The sequence below is a fragment of the Amblyomma maculatum genome, chromosome 2 (genome assembly GCF_055883805.1).
Source record: "Amblyomma maculatum isolate TAMU_Amacu chromosome 2, ASM5588380v1, whole genome shotgun sequence".
NCBI classification, from domain to species: Eukaryota; Metazoa; Arthropoda; class Arachnida; order Ixodida; family Ixodidae; genus Amblyomma; species Amblyomma maculatum.
The window spans coordinates 9,806,147-9,822,236 of NC_139345.1; the positions used below are offsets into that span (position 1 = coordinate 9,806,147).

Here is a 16,090-nt window from a genome sequence, read left to right on the forward strand (position 1 = left end):
CTCTAGTGTCACTCCAGTACTATTGCAAACTGCAGCAAGCGGAGGATGCCTGTGTAAGTGTACTTCAAGGTAAAGAGAGCAGTGCTTCATAATGATTGAAAGGATTTTTATAATGAAATTAACGAGGCTGTCCCTGCAAATATTTTCATACGCTGAAGGTTCTTTGTGTCAGAATGTTTGCCCAACGTTATCATTAATATTATGCATGGCGGATCCAACTCATTCCTTCTGTTAGCATGACAATTAGGGCGACATAAATTAGACCATCGCTCCGATGACAAAATGAGAGTGGCACGCTATTCTGTTCTTGGCCCAGTTTTGAAGCTAAACGCCTTGCTCATTATTATTGCAGGGGACCGAGACCATCTTACTGTCGTCACTTGTATAATCGAGAACTTGAAAGTGAACATTTATACATAAGCTTTCCAAATATATTGCTCCTGCTTCACAGTCAGCTTTAATAGAGAAAAATCGAGGACATTAGAGCGAAAATCTATACACAAGCTTTCCAAATATATTACTCCCGTTTCACAGCCAGCTTTCGTAGCTTTTCTCAAAGAAAAATCGAAAACGTTGTCGGTTGACTGAAATTGTAATGTTCACACAACATTATCGCGCTGCACCCATGTTCCCTGGGGCAAACGAGTAAAGCTTGCCTTCTCGTCGTCTTTGCTGCGTATGAAAAGGACAACGCTCTGCTCTCACGTAATGTACTTTGGGCATTTAAGGCTATAATTAATGATGATGATTCTGTTAATACGAGTAACCGAAACAATGTGGAGTCCATTGAAGTAGCCGAGGCAGGAGACGTATGGCTTAGACTTTTGCTCGTTTTCGAAGAGGACATGTTTGATGTTCCGGCGGCTGACAGATATGACTACGTAAATTCAACTTCGGTCAATTCGCTATTTTTAAGAAACATTATGTAGTTTTTCGATCTAACAAAAAATCACTTCTCTAAACTGCGCAAGCGTAGCGCAGTGTGGAGCACAATGATGGATCGAAATGAGACAAGAAATGCGGTGTGTCATGCTGTGTGCCTCGGGAAAGTTATTAAACTGCAAGATGCTTCTCGCTCATTTTGCTTTTGGTTTATTTATTTATTTATTTATTTATTTATTTATTTATTTATTTATTTATTTATTTATTTATTTATTTATTTATTTATTTATTTATTTATTTATTTATTTATTTATTTATTTATTTATTTATTTATTTATTTATTTATTTACAGAATACTGCAGGCCTACGCCCAAGCAGGAGGGGCGAACATAAAAAACGGGGAAAACGTTGACGGGAACGCAAATACCCGTTGTTGAAGAATAGAATGTACACCAAGCAGAACCTAAACAATAGTTACGTTAATAGTCGAATAATAAAATTCAGCGGATAAAGCCTTTCTCTTGACAAAACTTGCGCAGCGATCAGCGTACAGTACCTGTTCTTGATGCCTAACAAAAATACCACTGCATTACTACGCTGTCTTCGACAGCACTCAGGATAAATATGAATAACGGTTATAACCACCTATAACCTTCAAATTCAAATATTGTCCATACGAGGCGCGCTATTCCCATCCGGGTGTTAAGGAGCCGTATGAGGTTAATCAAGTTCAGGTCAGATACCGAGTGTCCAGTTGTCACACATGAGAGTAGACATGCTTGGCTTCTTTACTGCAGCGCCAAGGTACTGCTCTTTTTGTACTAACAGCTAACTCATTTTCCGAACTGTAAAGATAGAAGAGAGCGTGATTTGGTGCCCTTACTGCTTGTATCTAACATCCACTGAGAAAGTAAAACTTGGTAAATTTTACATGGCTTAGTTCTGAGCAGCCTTTGTCGTAGTCAACGACGTGAAAATGCCACAGTGACCTGGGCCTAATAAATTATTTATAAGCAGCTTATATTTAATCAAGTGCATGGACGTCACAGGTAATAAACGTGACTTGTCGTAAGTAATGGAAGTAGTATAAAAAAAGATAACACTGCTCTTTTTACAGGCATTATTAACGCTGCTTTCAGAATTACGGAAACATCGACTTCAAGGCGTGGCCTGATTTTGGCTCCCTCTGCGATTTCCGGTGCATTCGGGTTGTGTACCCAATGAATGTTGTGGCTGCGTTCATACTTTCTTAACGTAACTGTAATCGTAGGAGCAGCAGGAAGGACTCCATACTGCTGCCCCAATGCCCTGGGCTCTAAAGCAAATTTGAATTGAACAAATGTTTGGGAAATAACCTCGATGTATTGATCTAGCACCTAACATCCAAACGCGTTTATATTCATCCTGAAGCAAAGTTAAGGAGTCCCGACCCAACACATGTTTTTTTCCCCAGCGTTTCATGTCACCTCGTGTCCTACTTCTGCTCACCCTGGCATCACCTGAAAAATCTAAGGCTGCTTGCCTGAAACTAAGCATCCTATTTTCCAAGCTTAGGGAGGTACGCTATCCCGGCTACTCTCAGGGCCTAACCCGCAGATTATCAAGCGATAGGCTGCCGAATTCACCGAAAGAGGAGCTTAAATAGCTAGCCTCTCCGTACTGCGTCCCAAACCCTCACGGCAGCATCATTTTGCAAATTTCAGAGTCACCACCGGCACAGTTGAAGCGGGCTGCATCGGGCGCGGCCGAGTCCCCCCTCCCCCGAAGCGCTGGCCACGATCAGCTTAACACACGGACTTGGCCCTCGCCTACCCCATAACAGAGCGGGCCAACCGCCGCCCCTGTGACCACGGCGTCTGCTGGCTTGAGCGCGCACCCGCCCATACGTGTGTGTGTGTTTGTGTGCCTGTGTGAGAGACCCTTAGAGTGTGACCGGACATGACGCTCACAGCAAAGCTACCGGTCTCAACATCTGCCTTCCCATCCCACGCTCCCGCTCACTCGAACATCACTAGCTAGACCAGGGCGAGGTACTTTCGTTTCCAACCTCATGTGCTGGCGACCAACGTTAGGCTGCAAACAGCCAGGATGAGAAGAAATGAGCACATTCGTTCATCATCTTAACGACTTAAGCAAACAAAACGAATTCTATCTAGAATTTTCTTCCTACTTATTGGCGTTTCACTTCCTGTTGTCTCGGAGATAAAGTTTCAACCGGTAATGCATTCGGGGAGCTCTGAGTCGTCGTACACTAATTTTGAATTAAGATTTTTCTCTTAGCGGCGAAAGCTGAGATTGGCCTTCCGGTTTCTGTGCTTCGAAACATACGCTGCGAGCGAAATGGAGAATAAAGGGAGAAGGAAGGTCTCACATTTCTCAAAACAGAGGGATGAGTGAAATGTCCTTAGGTTTATAATAGAGAGGCAAAAAAAAAAAAGAAAAAAAAACGAGTTATTTTCGCCGGAAAACCTCACAGCGACATGTTTCCTAGGTTTTCTAAACCGACCATAAAAAAAAAAAAAAATATTTTTCACCTCAGAGCGGGTCTCCAAGGTGATGAGCAAAGCTGCGTCTTCGATTTCGCTTTCATGAATTTTTTTATACTTATGCAATAAATGAACATGAAAAACTGATGCCTTACGCTATGACATTCCTGGTTTTATAATTGCCCTTTTTGCTGCTGTAAAAATACAATAGCGGCGCGCTTATTACCGCTCGCTTACATTACTGCATGCTAACTTTTCTGTTCATTTTATTGTACGTGATGGTTTTACTAATGCTCGCTCATTAACGGCTGCGTCAAAATACAGTTTTGACAAGATATTAGAGAAAGGCTAATGCCACTTCGTTCGGCTGTCGATAACAAAAAAATATTAAACCACTGCTTTTTGCAAGCTTAATACTACCACGTCAGCAGCATCAACTCGGCCTGACATTTAAATACGTTGCTTTTCATGTATTATATTATGGGCGCCAAATATTTTGAAAAAACATTTTTTAGTAGTTCTTTTTCTTTTTTCATAAATGTCTGGTTCTTAAAAGGGGCTGTTTTCCGTGAAAGTTTTTATATACCACTACTTTGTCACTACAATGCCAACTGTGAACTGAATGCCCCTATTCTCCCCTCAGAACGCATCGATAAAGTCCGACGTTATCTTTCTTATTGTATCAAAGGTTTTACGGTACCTCCGTTCATAAAGTCACTTATCAGCCAGTCTCACTATGTGAAAAACAAAAACACTGATTGTGCAGACGCTGTCGCACACTTTTCTTGAGCACATTGTAACAGGCACCAAGGCGAATTTCACGCCCTACAGGTATTATTCCCGAAACAGTGCTCGGAGAGTTATCGGAAGTGGCGACAAATGTCTCATGAGCATAAAAATACATAGAAGCGTTCGCATGTTTCTGTCACGAAGTGCTTCTTTTTCGGAATGGTTTTGTCCTGTCCTAACTGGACAGAGTCAATAGGCATTGCTGCCATCACCTTTTTTTTTTTTTTTTTTCACTCTCCTTGAGATAGATTAGGAGAAAGCTAAAATGGAAACCATCCATTACATGATCCTTTTTATCGGGTCCGTACACCGCCCGTGGTCAAGGGTGCTTTTGCGCCTAGGAAGCATGCAACGCATTTGGGGTCCCGCAATAGAGAACAAAAACAGACACAAGAGAAATAAATAACTATGTCGTAACTTTTCATGGCGTAACAATGCCTCGTCCTCCATTGGTTACTGTTCGCCAGTCCTATTCAACAGGCACACTTGCGAAACTTACGAGCACGTCTTTCCACAACGTTTGTGATCCGGCGCCCATAGATCGCGCCCACGCCTCGGGAAAATGCGCCTGCCAGTTCGAATTCTCGAAGAGACTACGTAGAACCGTTAGCTTATGGCAGACTCTTTTATTACTGCTGCCTCGAGTAGCAGCCTTTCATTCCTTCTCAAGTTCTGGCTTGCTATTTAGGTAAGCGCCCTGGTACATTTGCCGTTACCTTAACTCCCTTGTATTGAAAATACGTTTTATCCCTAATTTAATTGATTTCAAAACAAGTAGCAAGTTGTTTAAAATATGCACGAGGAAAAAGTAGTATATCTTCAGAAAGGCAGCCGAACAGGGATATAAAATACGGAGCCACGCCGATACCAAGTGTTTCATATTGTTATGTGGTGTACCATGCTGGCATTCAGCAAGTGAAGAAAGAAGTGTCTGGGTATGTGGATGAAGACGGCGCTCAGTGTTGAGTTGTGCGGCTAAGCGGTACCCAGCGATATCAGAGTGGTGTGACCCATCGGTGCGTGGTTTCCACTCGTAACAATGGGATTCCGTATGAAATTCAAGTAAAAATAAAATATATCTTAAACTCCCAAGAAAGGGATGACCTAATTTTTACGACTCACGACTTCCACATTTCAAAATGCCTTTCGAAAAGTTGCACAAACATGTCTATGCTTCGAAATGAGTGAGCAAGTTGGGCTATGGTTTGAGGCCTCTGAGCATTTTTCTTACCCCGCGGGACTTCTTTAAAATGTTGCTTGGAAAAGTTTCTCGGCACTTCCAACTCAATGTTTTGGAGAAGCGCTTTTCCAGCATGTCCACAATTTACCAGCTTACAGAGTTCTGCGAGGTTTCTGCTTCACTCGAGCGAATGGCTTTCTTGCAGCGAGCACTAGAGAAAAGAGGTAAGTAATAAAGCACCACTACAGATTACATATTAGCAGGAGGGGTGACCTTGCAATAGTATTCATTGATTTGCCGAGCTGCTGACTTGTTGCACGTGAGAACATTTGACCCGCTGTTTGATGACTCGTCCTCAAGGCATATTTCCGACTGGAATTGTTTTTCATTGGCGCGTTGTGATCATTTTTGTCTTCATTGAAATGTATATTCACCGTCACTTATTAGAGAAAAACCCATGTCCTTGTTATCTAACTGTGATCTATATTCCAATCATCTACAACACTTTGTGTTTTGCCAGTTTTAACACATTTCGGATGTTTCGTGTCTGAGTAGGAATTCGCATTTCTCACTTCAACACATTTGGTACCTAAAACATTTGTGCTGCGTTTTGCGCGGCATTTGACTCATGTTCATTGTAGTTTGAATTGGATTGTGTATCTTGTGAAAAATGTGTCTATATACCTAGTCCTAAGAATATTTTACCTCATTTTCTATTGTTGCCGCCATATTTTTATTCGCCTTCATTTCTGTGAAGTAAAACAAGTAGAAACATTGCATGTTGTGTTGGAGCCAGAGAAAATCATGAGGGCTTCGGAAAAAAATATCTCCGTGATTCTTCGGTAACATTTATGGCGATCTAAGTCGACGCAGAGTATGTAACAGCATGCTGGTTTTAACATTTATTAATTTTTTTTCCAAGACGCACATAATTGATGGCTCCATCAGAAGCGAAGATGGAGAGATTTCGGGCGAGTGGGCACCTGAGGAGGCTACTGCGAAGACTGCTACAGGAAGAAAAAGGAAAATTACAAGAGTTTTCTTTATTTCCTTCCTTTCGCCCCGCGTCGGAATCTCTAGCATGCATGTGTGGCGCAGGTATTCGACGCGTCCGGCCGGTTCCAGCACGAGTTCGGCACTTACGGCAGCTCGGAGGGCGAGTTCGACTGTTTGGCCGGCGTGGCGGTGAACCGCATAGGCCAGTTCATCGTGTCGGACCGCTACAACCACCGAGTGCAGATCTTCGACCCATCGGGCCGCTTCCTTAGAGCCTTCGGCTGCGAGGGCCGCGTAGACGCACGCTTCAACTACCCTTGGGGCATCACCACTGACTCGCTGGGATTTATCTACGTCTGTGACAAGGAGAACCACAGGGTCCAAGTGAGTACATCCGGACACTGTATGGCAACACAGTTTCCGTACTTATCGCACGCCAGGTTCAGACATGCGACGCGCATTGGCAGTATTTTCCTACCTGAGGAGCAGTCCTCTTTGGAGCTCCGAGGTCGAGACTAGAGCGCTGCGTCAGAGTCATGTTTAGTGCAGGAAAGCCGTATAAAGTTCTCACTCCACTGCTGTGCTTTCGAGCGTGTGTTTTGAAGTTCTGTTCCATTTAAGACTACCGGTCAAAACCATGGGTTCTCAGGAACGTCTGCGTTTACACTGGCATCTCGAAACTTTTGCAATGCCTTCAGCTCAAAAAAACTAGCGTCATGGAATTTTTGTCTTTGTGGCGCCCATGTGTTGTGAGCACCTATTATTTCCGAATGGCAATATTAACGGTGGTTTTTCTCATGGTCATCATCATTAGCCATGGTCTGGCCAAAGAAAAACAGATCTTGAAGACGGTAAAGGAAATAAAGATGTCCATTTTTATCGCATAAATCTTCAGCCGAGCTATTACATTCAGGCCTGAATTTTTATTAGAGCTAAATGTGAATTTTGTGCAGATTCTTTATGTTGATATGGAACATAAGAAGAAAGGAGAATGATAGCTGAGGTGGTACCCTTTTCACAAGCAACTTTTGTTAAATTACCTTTGACATTCATTCGTGATGTTCAGCTTCGCGTACGAAGAACCTTGCTTGAGAAGACTGCTGCTGCTTGGATATGAATGCATATTTCATGTATGTTCATTAAAGAACAGGTACGGCTGCACCAGTAACTGACCTGTAGCTTCTGCATCAAACTTGCTGCTAACTGGTGGGCGTTTAAAATGCGAGCCTTTTATATAAGATGAGCATTTAGGCGTATGTCTGCCATGAATAAGAACTAATGGCTGGAGACTTGGTTTTTTATTCTTTATGCAAACATTACGTGCGCCCCTAACAAAGAATGAAACAAGACTGTGGACATCAGCAGTGCTGGTTGCAGTGACAACGTGTCATGTGGTATAAGCTACTGCCTTTTCGATGCACGACTCGGGTGGAATTCGTCGACGGCAAGAAGCTCCGTTGCGCGTGACTTCCAAGCCATCTGTATCGACAGCATTCCGCGATATATAAACTTTATATTCCTGTGGTGCGACTCGAATGGCGGCCACTTCTCATCCCAAGCTGAGTTTATGGTGGCGGTTGTGCAGGTGTTCCAGTCGGACGGCACGTTCGTGGGCAAGTTCGGCTCCCTCGGTTCGAGACCGGGACACCTGGAGCACCCGCATTACGTGGCCGTATCCAACACGAACCGCGTGATTGTGAGCGACTCCAACAACCACCGCATCCAGATATTCGACGTGAACGGGCGCAGCCTCTCCACCTTCGGCTCCGAAGGCTCGGAAGAAGGCCAGTTCAAGTTCCCGCGCGGTGTGGCCGTCGACGACCAGGGCTACATCATGGTGGGCGACTCTGGCAACAACCGCATCCAGATCTTCCAGCCAGACGGCTCATTCCTGCGCGCCTTCGGCCAGTGGGGTTCCGGTGACGGCGAGTTCAAAGGCCTCGAAGGGATCGCCGTCATGCCTAGCGGGAACATCGTCGTTTGCGACCGCGAGAACCACCGCATACAGGTCTTCTGAGCGAACTGCAGGTACGTCCGGCCCCGAGCTCACCACTTCGCTTTGTACGTGGTGGATAGCCCTGTCCTGTTAAGACAATGTACCCACCGCTAACAGACGTGGACTCAGAACGATCTATGCACCACGAGCGTCCCTACATTCTGGGCCTCCAGTTACTTAACTGTTGGCGTTGTGGGCGTTTCCTCGTGTTACGATTCCCTAGCCTTCTCAAAGCCCTCACAGAGAGACCCTGGGCATTAAACACGACGGAGAGACAACACGCAGTGCACTCACCACGAAATAAACACCCAGGATATTTCCGTTCTCTCATTAGTCCTCATCTATTATCGCTGCTACCGTGGCTTATCAGGTTAGAACCAACTATATATATACTGATCTAGCCTTCTGCATTGTCTTAGCACTCATACGGTACCTGGTACGAAGCTTTTATAAAATGACGAGCTCAAACTTTCCAACTATTAAAACTCTAGGAGCACGCATGCATGAACAGCCCTTCTTTCGTCTTCCCTTGCAGCCTTTCCTTGCCGGAATTACATGTTTTCCCTTATGAAACAATTAGAAAGTAATTAAAAAGATCTGACATGGCAGACATGTACCGATGCTCAGCCAGCTATTTTTTTCGCATGTCCAGTGTCCAAGAGAGTACAAGTGAATGCCACTGCGCATTAAGGTGTATCCACACGACGGACCACGGACTGGGCCGCGGACCGGTCACGTGGTGTCGATCGCGCGTGGTCCGACTAGGTCCGGCCCGGGACAGCATCCACACGGCGGGCCGAAATAGCAGCCGACAAGCCGGACCGCGAGGCCGGCCAAAGCTATACGCTATATACTTCGCCGTTTCGCGATGCGCTCGTTGGACATTGCCTCCGATTTTTTTTTTTTTACATTATTTCACACTGCCGAATTTGGCGTGCATTTCGGCAATATTCAGGTACGGCCTTCGTCTATAGGGGCTTCATATAAGCATGGATGGACGCACCTGTGCAGCCCTAAGAACGTACCTGAGTTGACAGCGTTCCACTTAATCCGTTTAATAACAGACGCAAAGATGAAGATGATCAATAAGGACCACATCAACATACGAGGACCGAACTTAGCCGCAGTTAACGCGAATAGCAGCTCACCACTGCTGCACAGTGCGCAACAGTTGCATAACGAAGCTGCGGTTACAAATATCCTAATCATTTATAACACCGTGCGTGGAGCTGCTTCCGACTCGGGCGTCAATAGCGCGCTCAAGCAACGTCCTACCGCCGCGTCGAAGCGTGCTACGGCAGCGGCGGATATCTCTTGCGCCAGCGTGCGTAGTGAAATAGTCTTTCTTAGAATAACAAGCCTGACATAAAGGCGTATCCGAACTGACCACTTCGTGAGAATCACTGTGATAACAAGCAAGTTTCTGCATAACAGCTGCCGCATGTGTAGCGCTGGCTCACCCGGCCTTCTTGTACGCTATCTCCGCTGCGAAGGCCTGACCCATATATGGCCATATCCTTTTTTTTTTTAACAAGACAGTAGGTAGACCTTTTTTTTATTTTTTACACTGGGCAGGCCATTTACAGCAGTGCTGATCAAATCGAAAGCACCGTTCGCGGTGGCTTCGATGCGAAACAATCTAGGCCTAGTGCGCCGTCGTTGTCCACTTCTCCTCTTTGTCTCGTCTTTTTCCGCATTATACATTACTGTCCATCATGGTTCACCAACTCGCCCAATCAGCCGTTCTTCTAGTGACGACTAGGGCCAGTGCGCCGTCGTCCACCGCGCTGGCGGCGGCACTAATCCGGCAAACTCGCGGCATTTGGCGTCGCACGTGTTCATTTGGGAACTTCTCTTTCATAATGTAACTGGGGCCCGATGTTTTTTGACACTTCTCACTAAACACGCCGCTGTAAAACACTTGTCCGGGACGTGACGAGGCAGCAGTACGTAGTGCTGCACGTACCGTGGTACGCGGCACTCGAAGGCTGCATAAAAATACCGTCGTACGCCACTCTAGACACTGCCTATGTTACTTGGTGCTCTTCAAAACATGCTCGAAGTGCACTTTGTTGATGTGGGCGAGCTCATGCGCTTTAATCGGGCGCAAACGTGCCTCCTCCGTTCACAGACGCCGCCGCAGGTCCGTGGTCCGCGGTCCGAGAAAATTGCCCAGCCATTTTAGCCCGCTCCGGTCCGCGGACCTGGCGCGGACCTCACAAACCGGAAGTGGAACGTCACGTGACGCTTGGTCCGCGGACCAAAACAGGTCCGTGGTCCGTCGTGTGGATACACCTTTAGCAGCATGCATAAATATGGTAGGCTTATATACGTCTCTCCTGTACTTAACTTCAAGCAAAATGCGTCTGCCGTCTGTGGTGACTTACCACTTTGCTGTTATCGCTGGCGCACTCTGCTTGGTAGAACTGATTTCAATTTGTTACCGGCTCCTTGGCCAGCCAGTTGATTCACTGAAACTTGGAACTTTTGGTCTCAAGTATTACACAATGTGTATTTGAGTAACTCTCCAAAGTAATGGAGGCATAAAAGACAGAAAATCTACGCTTACCGTCCACCAGAGCGCAAACATTCTTCTTTTTTGTTTTTTGCTCGAGTGGTGTAGATCATTTGGTGTTTCTTCGTTGTCAGCTAGCCATCCTAGTCAGCTTAGTTGGAGAGCACCCGTCTAGACATTGCCCAGGCTCAAGGTCGTAACCTATTGTAGTTTGGGTTTCCATAATAGTATTTCCTTTGGAAAATATTGAGCGCCCTCCCCGAGCTGATGTAAACAACTTTTCGCGCTCCTAGTTCTCGGGCATCCCTCGCGTATGCACGCTAAAATTATCAAGAAAGCAGGTAAAATTAACGTCAGTGGCTCGTTTTCAATGAAGATTGCTCACACCAACTTTAACTGTCTAAGCGAAGGGAACAAGGCCAGTGTTGTTAAGAACTGTCAGCACTGCAATTCTGTTGAGCGTAAACAGCTTCTAGGGAGAGGGAAAGGGTATTTGCCTATATCACACACGGCACAATACCCGCTCACGCATCGGCAATCGATGCACTGACCTTCTCATGTGTTAAAGTCGGGTATCTTTGCCATCACAACCTCGTTAGAGGTTCTGTAAACAAGCTATTTGTTCCAGTTAAACAAAGGTATAAGCACGCGATACTTTTCACGGCCCCAATCGAAGAAATTGATTATTTAACAAATGACGATCTGTCGCTGCGTGACTATATTGTTGAACGGGAGTGAGAAGGCGGCGACATTGTGCGGGTTCTGAGTATACTGGACACAACTGCACTGCGCTTGGCTGCCATTATCCCTTCCTTAAATATAAAAGAATGGCAAAATTAATTAATTATCTCTCCATCGTCATCTACGACAGTATGAGTTTTATGGTTATGTTTCGGCGTCAGGAAATGGCACAGCAGGTGATAAATTTAACAGAACATTGCTGTGCTTTATTTAATTTTTTTTACTTCCGGTGAAGCGTAGGCACATCGAGGAATTTGTTTACAGTGACATTCTGCAGCATGCTATCAACACGGAGGATTTTCACTGTCAAGCGTAAAGCCATCCCATTACCGAACATGACATTGCCTGCTTACGGGCAACTTAATGATGACGTCGCGTCACATTCGTACACAGCTCGTTACTGGGACACTTCAAACGGCGCGATCACTGCAAAGAAGCCAATTATATAATAAGCATTCTTGTTTCCATCACTGCCTTTGCGATATGTCTGTTCAGTTATAGATTACCAAAGATCCAGCAACTTCCGGTTCTGCAAAAAAAAAAAAAAAAAAAGGAATAGCCTTCAGAAAGACTCTACATGCAACACAATTATGTTCACTTTCAACTGAATCTGGCTGAAGCGAATGAATTGGACCTTGCACCGATCGCCATTTCCCCTCACTTTCTTTGTAGATCGGAAGACGGATCTACGCGCTGACGCATCGGTGCGTAATCGTCGCACATCGGGCGACGACGCTGGGCCGCTGGGCTCTCGGCGTCGGACCGGACCTGGTTCCGGAAAGGAGAGACCGGAAGGGGAACCGCCGCGCAAGAAGAAAACACGGAGTTCGCTGGACGAGTCGAGCGCGGCTCCACGTCCTGCTGGAGTATTAGTTTCGTCCCCTCTTGTTTTGTTGTTGCTGTTGTTATTCTCTGGTGGAAGCGAAAGCTGTGATCATGGACATGAAAACAAATGTGGCTTCACTGTGCTGTGTAGCTGTGTGTTAAAACCGGGGAAAAGTTAGCGGACAGGGTAAATGAAGACACTCTGTACACTGTGTACAGAGAGCAAAAATTTGTTCTTTGTTAGTGCTTACAGCCTCTTGATTTCGATGCACCCGAGAAACATCGCTGTTGGACACCGAAAGGCTCTCGACGTCCGGACGGAGACGTCTCATGGTTCTTGGCTTGTAAGACATTGTTTGCGCCTGAATTTAGAAATGTACACTGGCGGATATATCACAGAAATATTTCCCGCCTCGCAGAAATGTATTTTAAAACACGACAACCGAAAAAGTGTCGCTTTGATTACGTTTTGTTCCATAACGATGCCAGTTATTTCTGAATTGTAGATCATTCAGAAGAGCATGGGAAGGGGGGGGCTGTTGGGCTAGCTAAGTTTTGCATATTACGAAGTTAGACGAAACCATAGACAAGTATTATCTTGCTTATGAGACTTCTCAAATAAAGCAATTTTTCGGGTGCATCAAACAGCAGTAGGGGCACCAGTCGTGTACGTGAACTGTTAAGTGCTTAGGGGCCTTTACTTGGAGACGTATTATTAATCTCGACTACCTTCCTTTTCCAACTATCCAGAAACTTGTTTCTTTCTGTCTTACACAACTTCGTGTTCCTCCTCCTCCAGTCTTGCGATGTGACAAAGTGTCCAGGAATGTGCGTTGAAGCGAGATTTTGGCTGTATTGCGGTTGTTCCCACGTGAGTTCGCAACGTTGTATCTGGTATGACCGCGTGAGTTGTTTAGAGTGGATTGCTGTGAGTTTCTCCTTTATTTATTCGCACTTAATTTTGCCGCCACTTGCCAAGCAGCTGCTACAGTATTAACAGCTCCGATCAAGTACATTACGCAGGTACTTTTCTTTGCGCACCTAAAAAGGGCATTTAGCGCATGCTCATCGTTGCATGCACTCACTTTGCTCTAGCAATGCAACAAATTGTGTCGGGGTAAACAACGAATTAAACTCGCATTTACGTATGCAGTTCACATTTCGCTCTGTTTTTCTCTGTTTCATTCGTCGGTCGGCGTAACTGTGGTTTTTATTTTGCATAGCATTTACGCATACGTAACAATCTTCCTGTCACATACGCACAAAATAATTGTTTTCTCTCATACGTGCAATATTCTCCTTATTTTTATGTTTGCTCCTGCTCAGTTCGATTGTTGAAAAAAAAAAAATGCTTGCTCCTCTTTGCTGATTGCCGTCTGTACGGAGTCACAGTTCGGTTTGATGATCGTATAATTAAAATTCAGATCCCCGTCGTAGTGAGACAAAAGTGAACAAAGAGTAGAATATGTCATCCACTTCCTGGCATCTCACGTCGCTAGGTTCGCGTAGTGTTTGCGTGTGCAGTCTGCCCGCCTTTCGCATCTGACGAATGCTGAAGTACCCCGTCCCGCGTCTTTTGAGCTAGAGAGTAGGGCTAGCGACGTCAGAGGCCAGGAAGTAGGCTTAGCTTGCCAGCCATTTTTTCTTCTCACATACCCATAGTACTCTAGCTCGTAGAACATAGATGGGTATCTCGGCGTTCGTCATTTGTGAAAGGCGAAAATAAAAAAGGAACGTGTGCGAGGGTATTTTGAAAGCCTGTATCTAAGGCCTGAATAAACAGAAGAAAAAGTATGTATGTACGTGTGGATGTTACCAAGAGTGCTTAGAGTTTCTCTATGGCGAATCGGATATTCCTTAGTGAGGCGACGAATCTGGAATACTTTGGAGGGTATAGTCGCCTCTTTGGCCCCGAGATTCCCATGCATTCAAAATGGTGAGAAGCTATTTTTTCTCAAAAGAGCGACAGCAAACAGACAAGCAAAATGACTCTATACTTTATCTTTGTCGGATTCTACATAGGGTACAATGTATTAGTTTCTCTGGTTCTTTTTTCACCGGCGACTCTAATGTTGTGAGTGCAAAAAAAAAAAAAATAAAGATAAATTTCGTTTATTTCTTTCTGCCTATCACTACTTTATCGTCTACTTAGAGAAGTGCTCCCGGCACTTCCTGATAAATTAATTTGGTCGCACAACACGCAAAATACCAAAAACAGGAAAGAAAGGTTTACGTAATCGTGGCCGTATATGTAACGAGTGTATGTTAAAAATGGTCATGCGGTCGTATGAAAGAAGCTTTACATGGTAGCTTTACTCATTTTAAGGCATGCTAAAAACTCCAGGGACACTTCTGTAAACCTTAAGAATATGACGCGATATGGTTAAATGGTCCTCGCGGTCATTTGGGGGCTCCCTGACGCACCCTACTGCATTGTAGCCATCACACACAGAGAAAAACGAAAAAAAAAAAAGGGGGGGGGGGGGGCACCATTGTCCAGCCACCGAAGTGGTGGCTGGACAATGGCTGGCGTCATTGCGATGTGTGACGCGAGCGAGTCACGAATAATTTGGAGCGAGCAGTTAAGCACGACGGGATATCCGCTCTTTATTAGCTCTCGCAGCGACATTCTACGCCTTCTTCCACTTTATACCTAATGACTACAATTTTTACTACACGTGACTTTCTGCACCACTGCTTCCGAGGACATTTTCTGCGTTTCATGGAATATAAGAGGCTTTCGCGTTAATAAATAAAAATGTATTGCATCAGTAGCGAATGGAAGTGGGTCTGAAGGTCTGAGGTTCGATTTCCCTACTTATCAACCAATTCGTTTCGTTCAAGCTGCGTCCCTACATGCGGCGTCATGAAGAAGGCCGGACCCGTCGCAATCGATCGGAACTTTCTTCTCACACCGCCTTCAAATTCCAGTGCTTCCGTCGAACAGGACCCTTAGCGATATCGCGTTAAAATTAGTTTTCTGTGTTTGTATTGGCAAACGGTGGGCCAATGCAGCATGTGGCCTTATACTGATATATTGTGGTTCTTGCGCATAACCTCAAGAATGGTAAGTGCACCGGAAGGCTTTTCATAAGGATAGGGGGTGCGAACATTCGTCATTAAAGTAAAAGATCAGAAATATGAGATCCTCAAATAAGCACGTGTAACCCGGACATCTGGTGCTGGAACCGGCGAAGTGTGCACCATTGGCAGCTCTGTTCGTATCAGGCAGTGCGGCTGATGGCTCTCGAATCTATTAACAGAGCAATCTAATACTATTAATGGTTATATAACTCGCGTCTAAGTTTGTTTCGGGGACAAAAGGCACCTCGAGGGCGCCACGCCGATCGGCGGATCACGAGCGTCCAACCGCCGCGGTTGTGCAAGGTGTAATTGCACCCTAAACTATCGCTTTACGTCCGGCCTGTTATTTTCTGTATTTATTAGTATACGCGAAATCGAAGTCGGGGTGTTATATCCACAGCGGACCCGTAACCGTATTCCATTCGACTCTGATATGAAGAAGATGCTGCCGACAGAACCACAGCTGCCTCCTTGACCACGATCGTCTGGCTCTTGCGTGATTTGCCATGCTTCTTTTGGCACTGGAACATTGTCGAAAGGTCTGGTGAGGCAAAGGCCGTGTTAGCAGACAGCATTCACTGGAGTCGTACTACGCT

At 45.3% G+C, this 16,090-nt stretch overlaps 1 protein-coding gene across 2 annotated transcripts in view; it reads left to right on the top strand.

Moving 5' to 3' along the window:
* tn (tripartite motif containing protein thin) overlaps positions 1-12,910 on the top strand; it is a 124,571-nt gene extending 111,661 nt beyond the window's left edge. For both annotated transcript variants that reach the window (XM_084593186.1, XM_084593187.1), the window contains exons 4-6: positions 6,436-6,717; positions 7,919-8,361; positions 12,258-12,910. In XM_084593186.1, coding sequence (XP_084449312.1) covers positions 6,436-6,717; positions 7,919-8,350 — 714 coding nt within the window. In that variant the 3' untranslated portion in view covers positions 8,351-8,361; positions 12,258-12,910. The remainder of the gene's footprint in view (positions 1-6,435; positions 6,718-7,918; positions 8,362-12,257) is intronic.
* Positions 12,911-16,090: the final 3,180 nt, after the last annotated feature.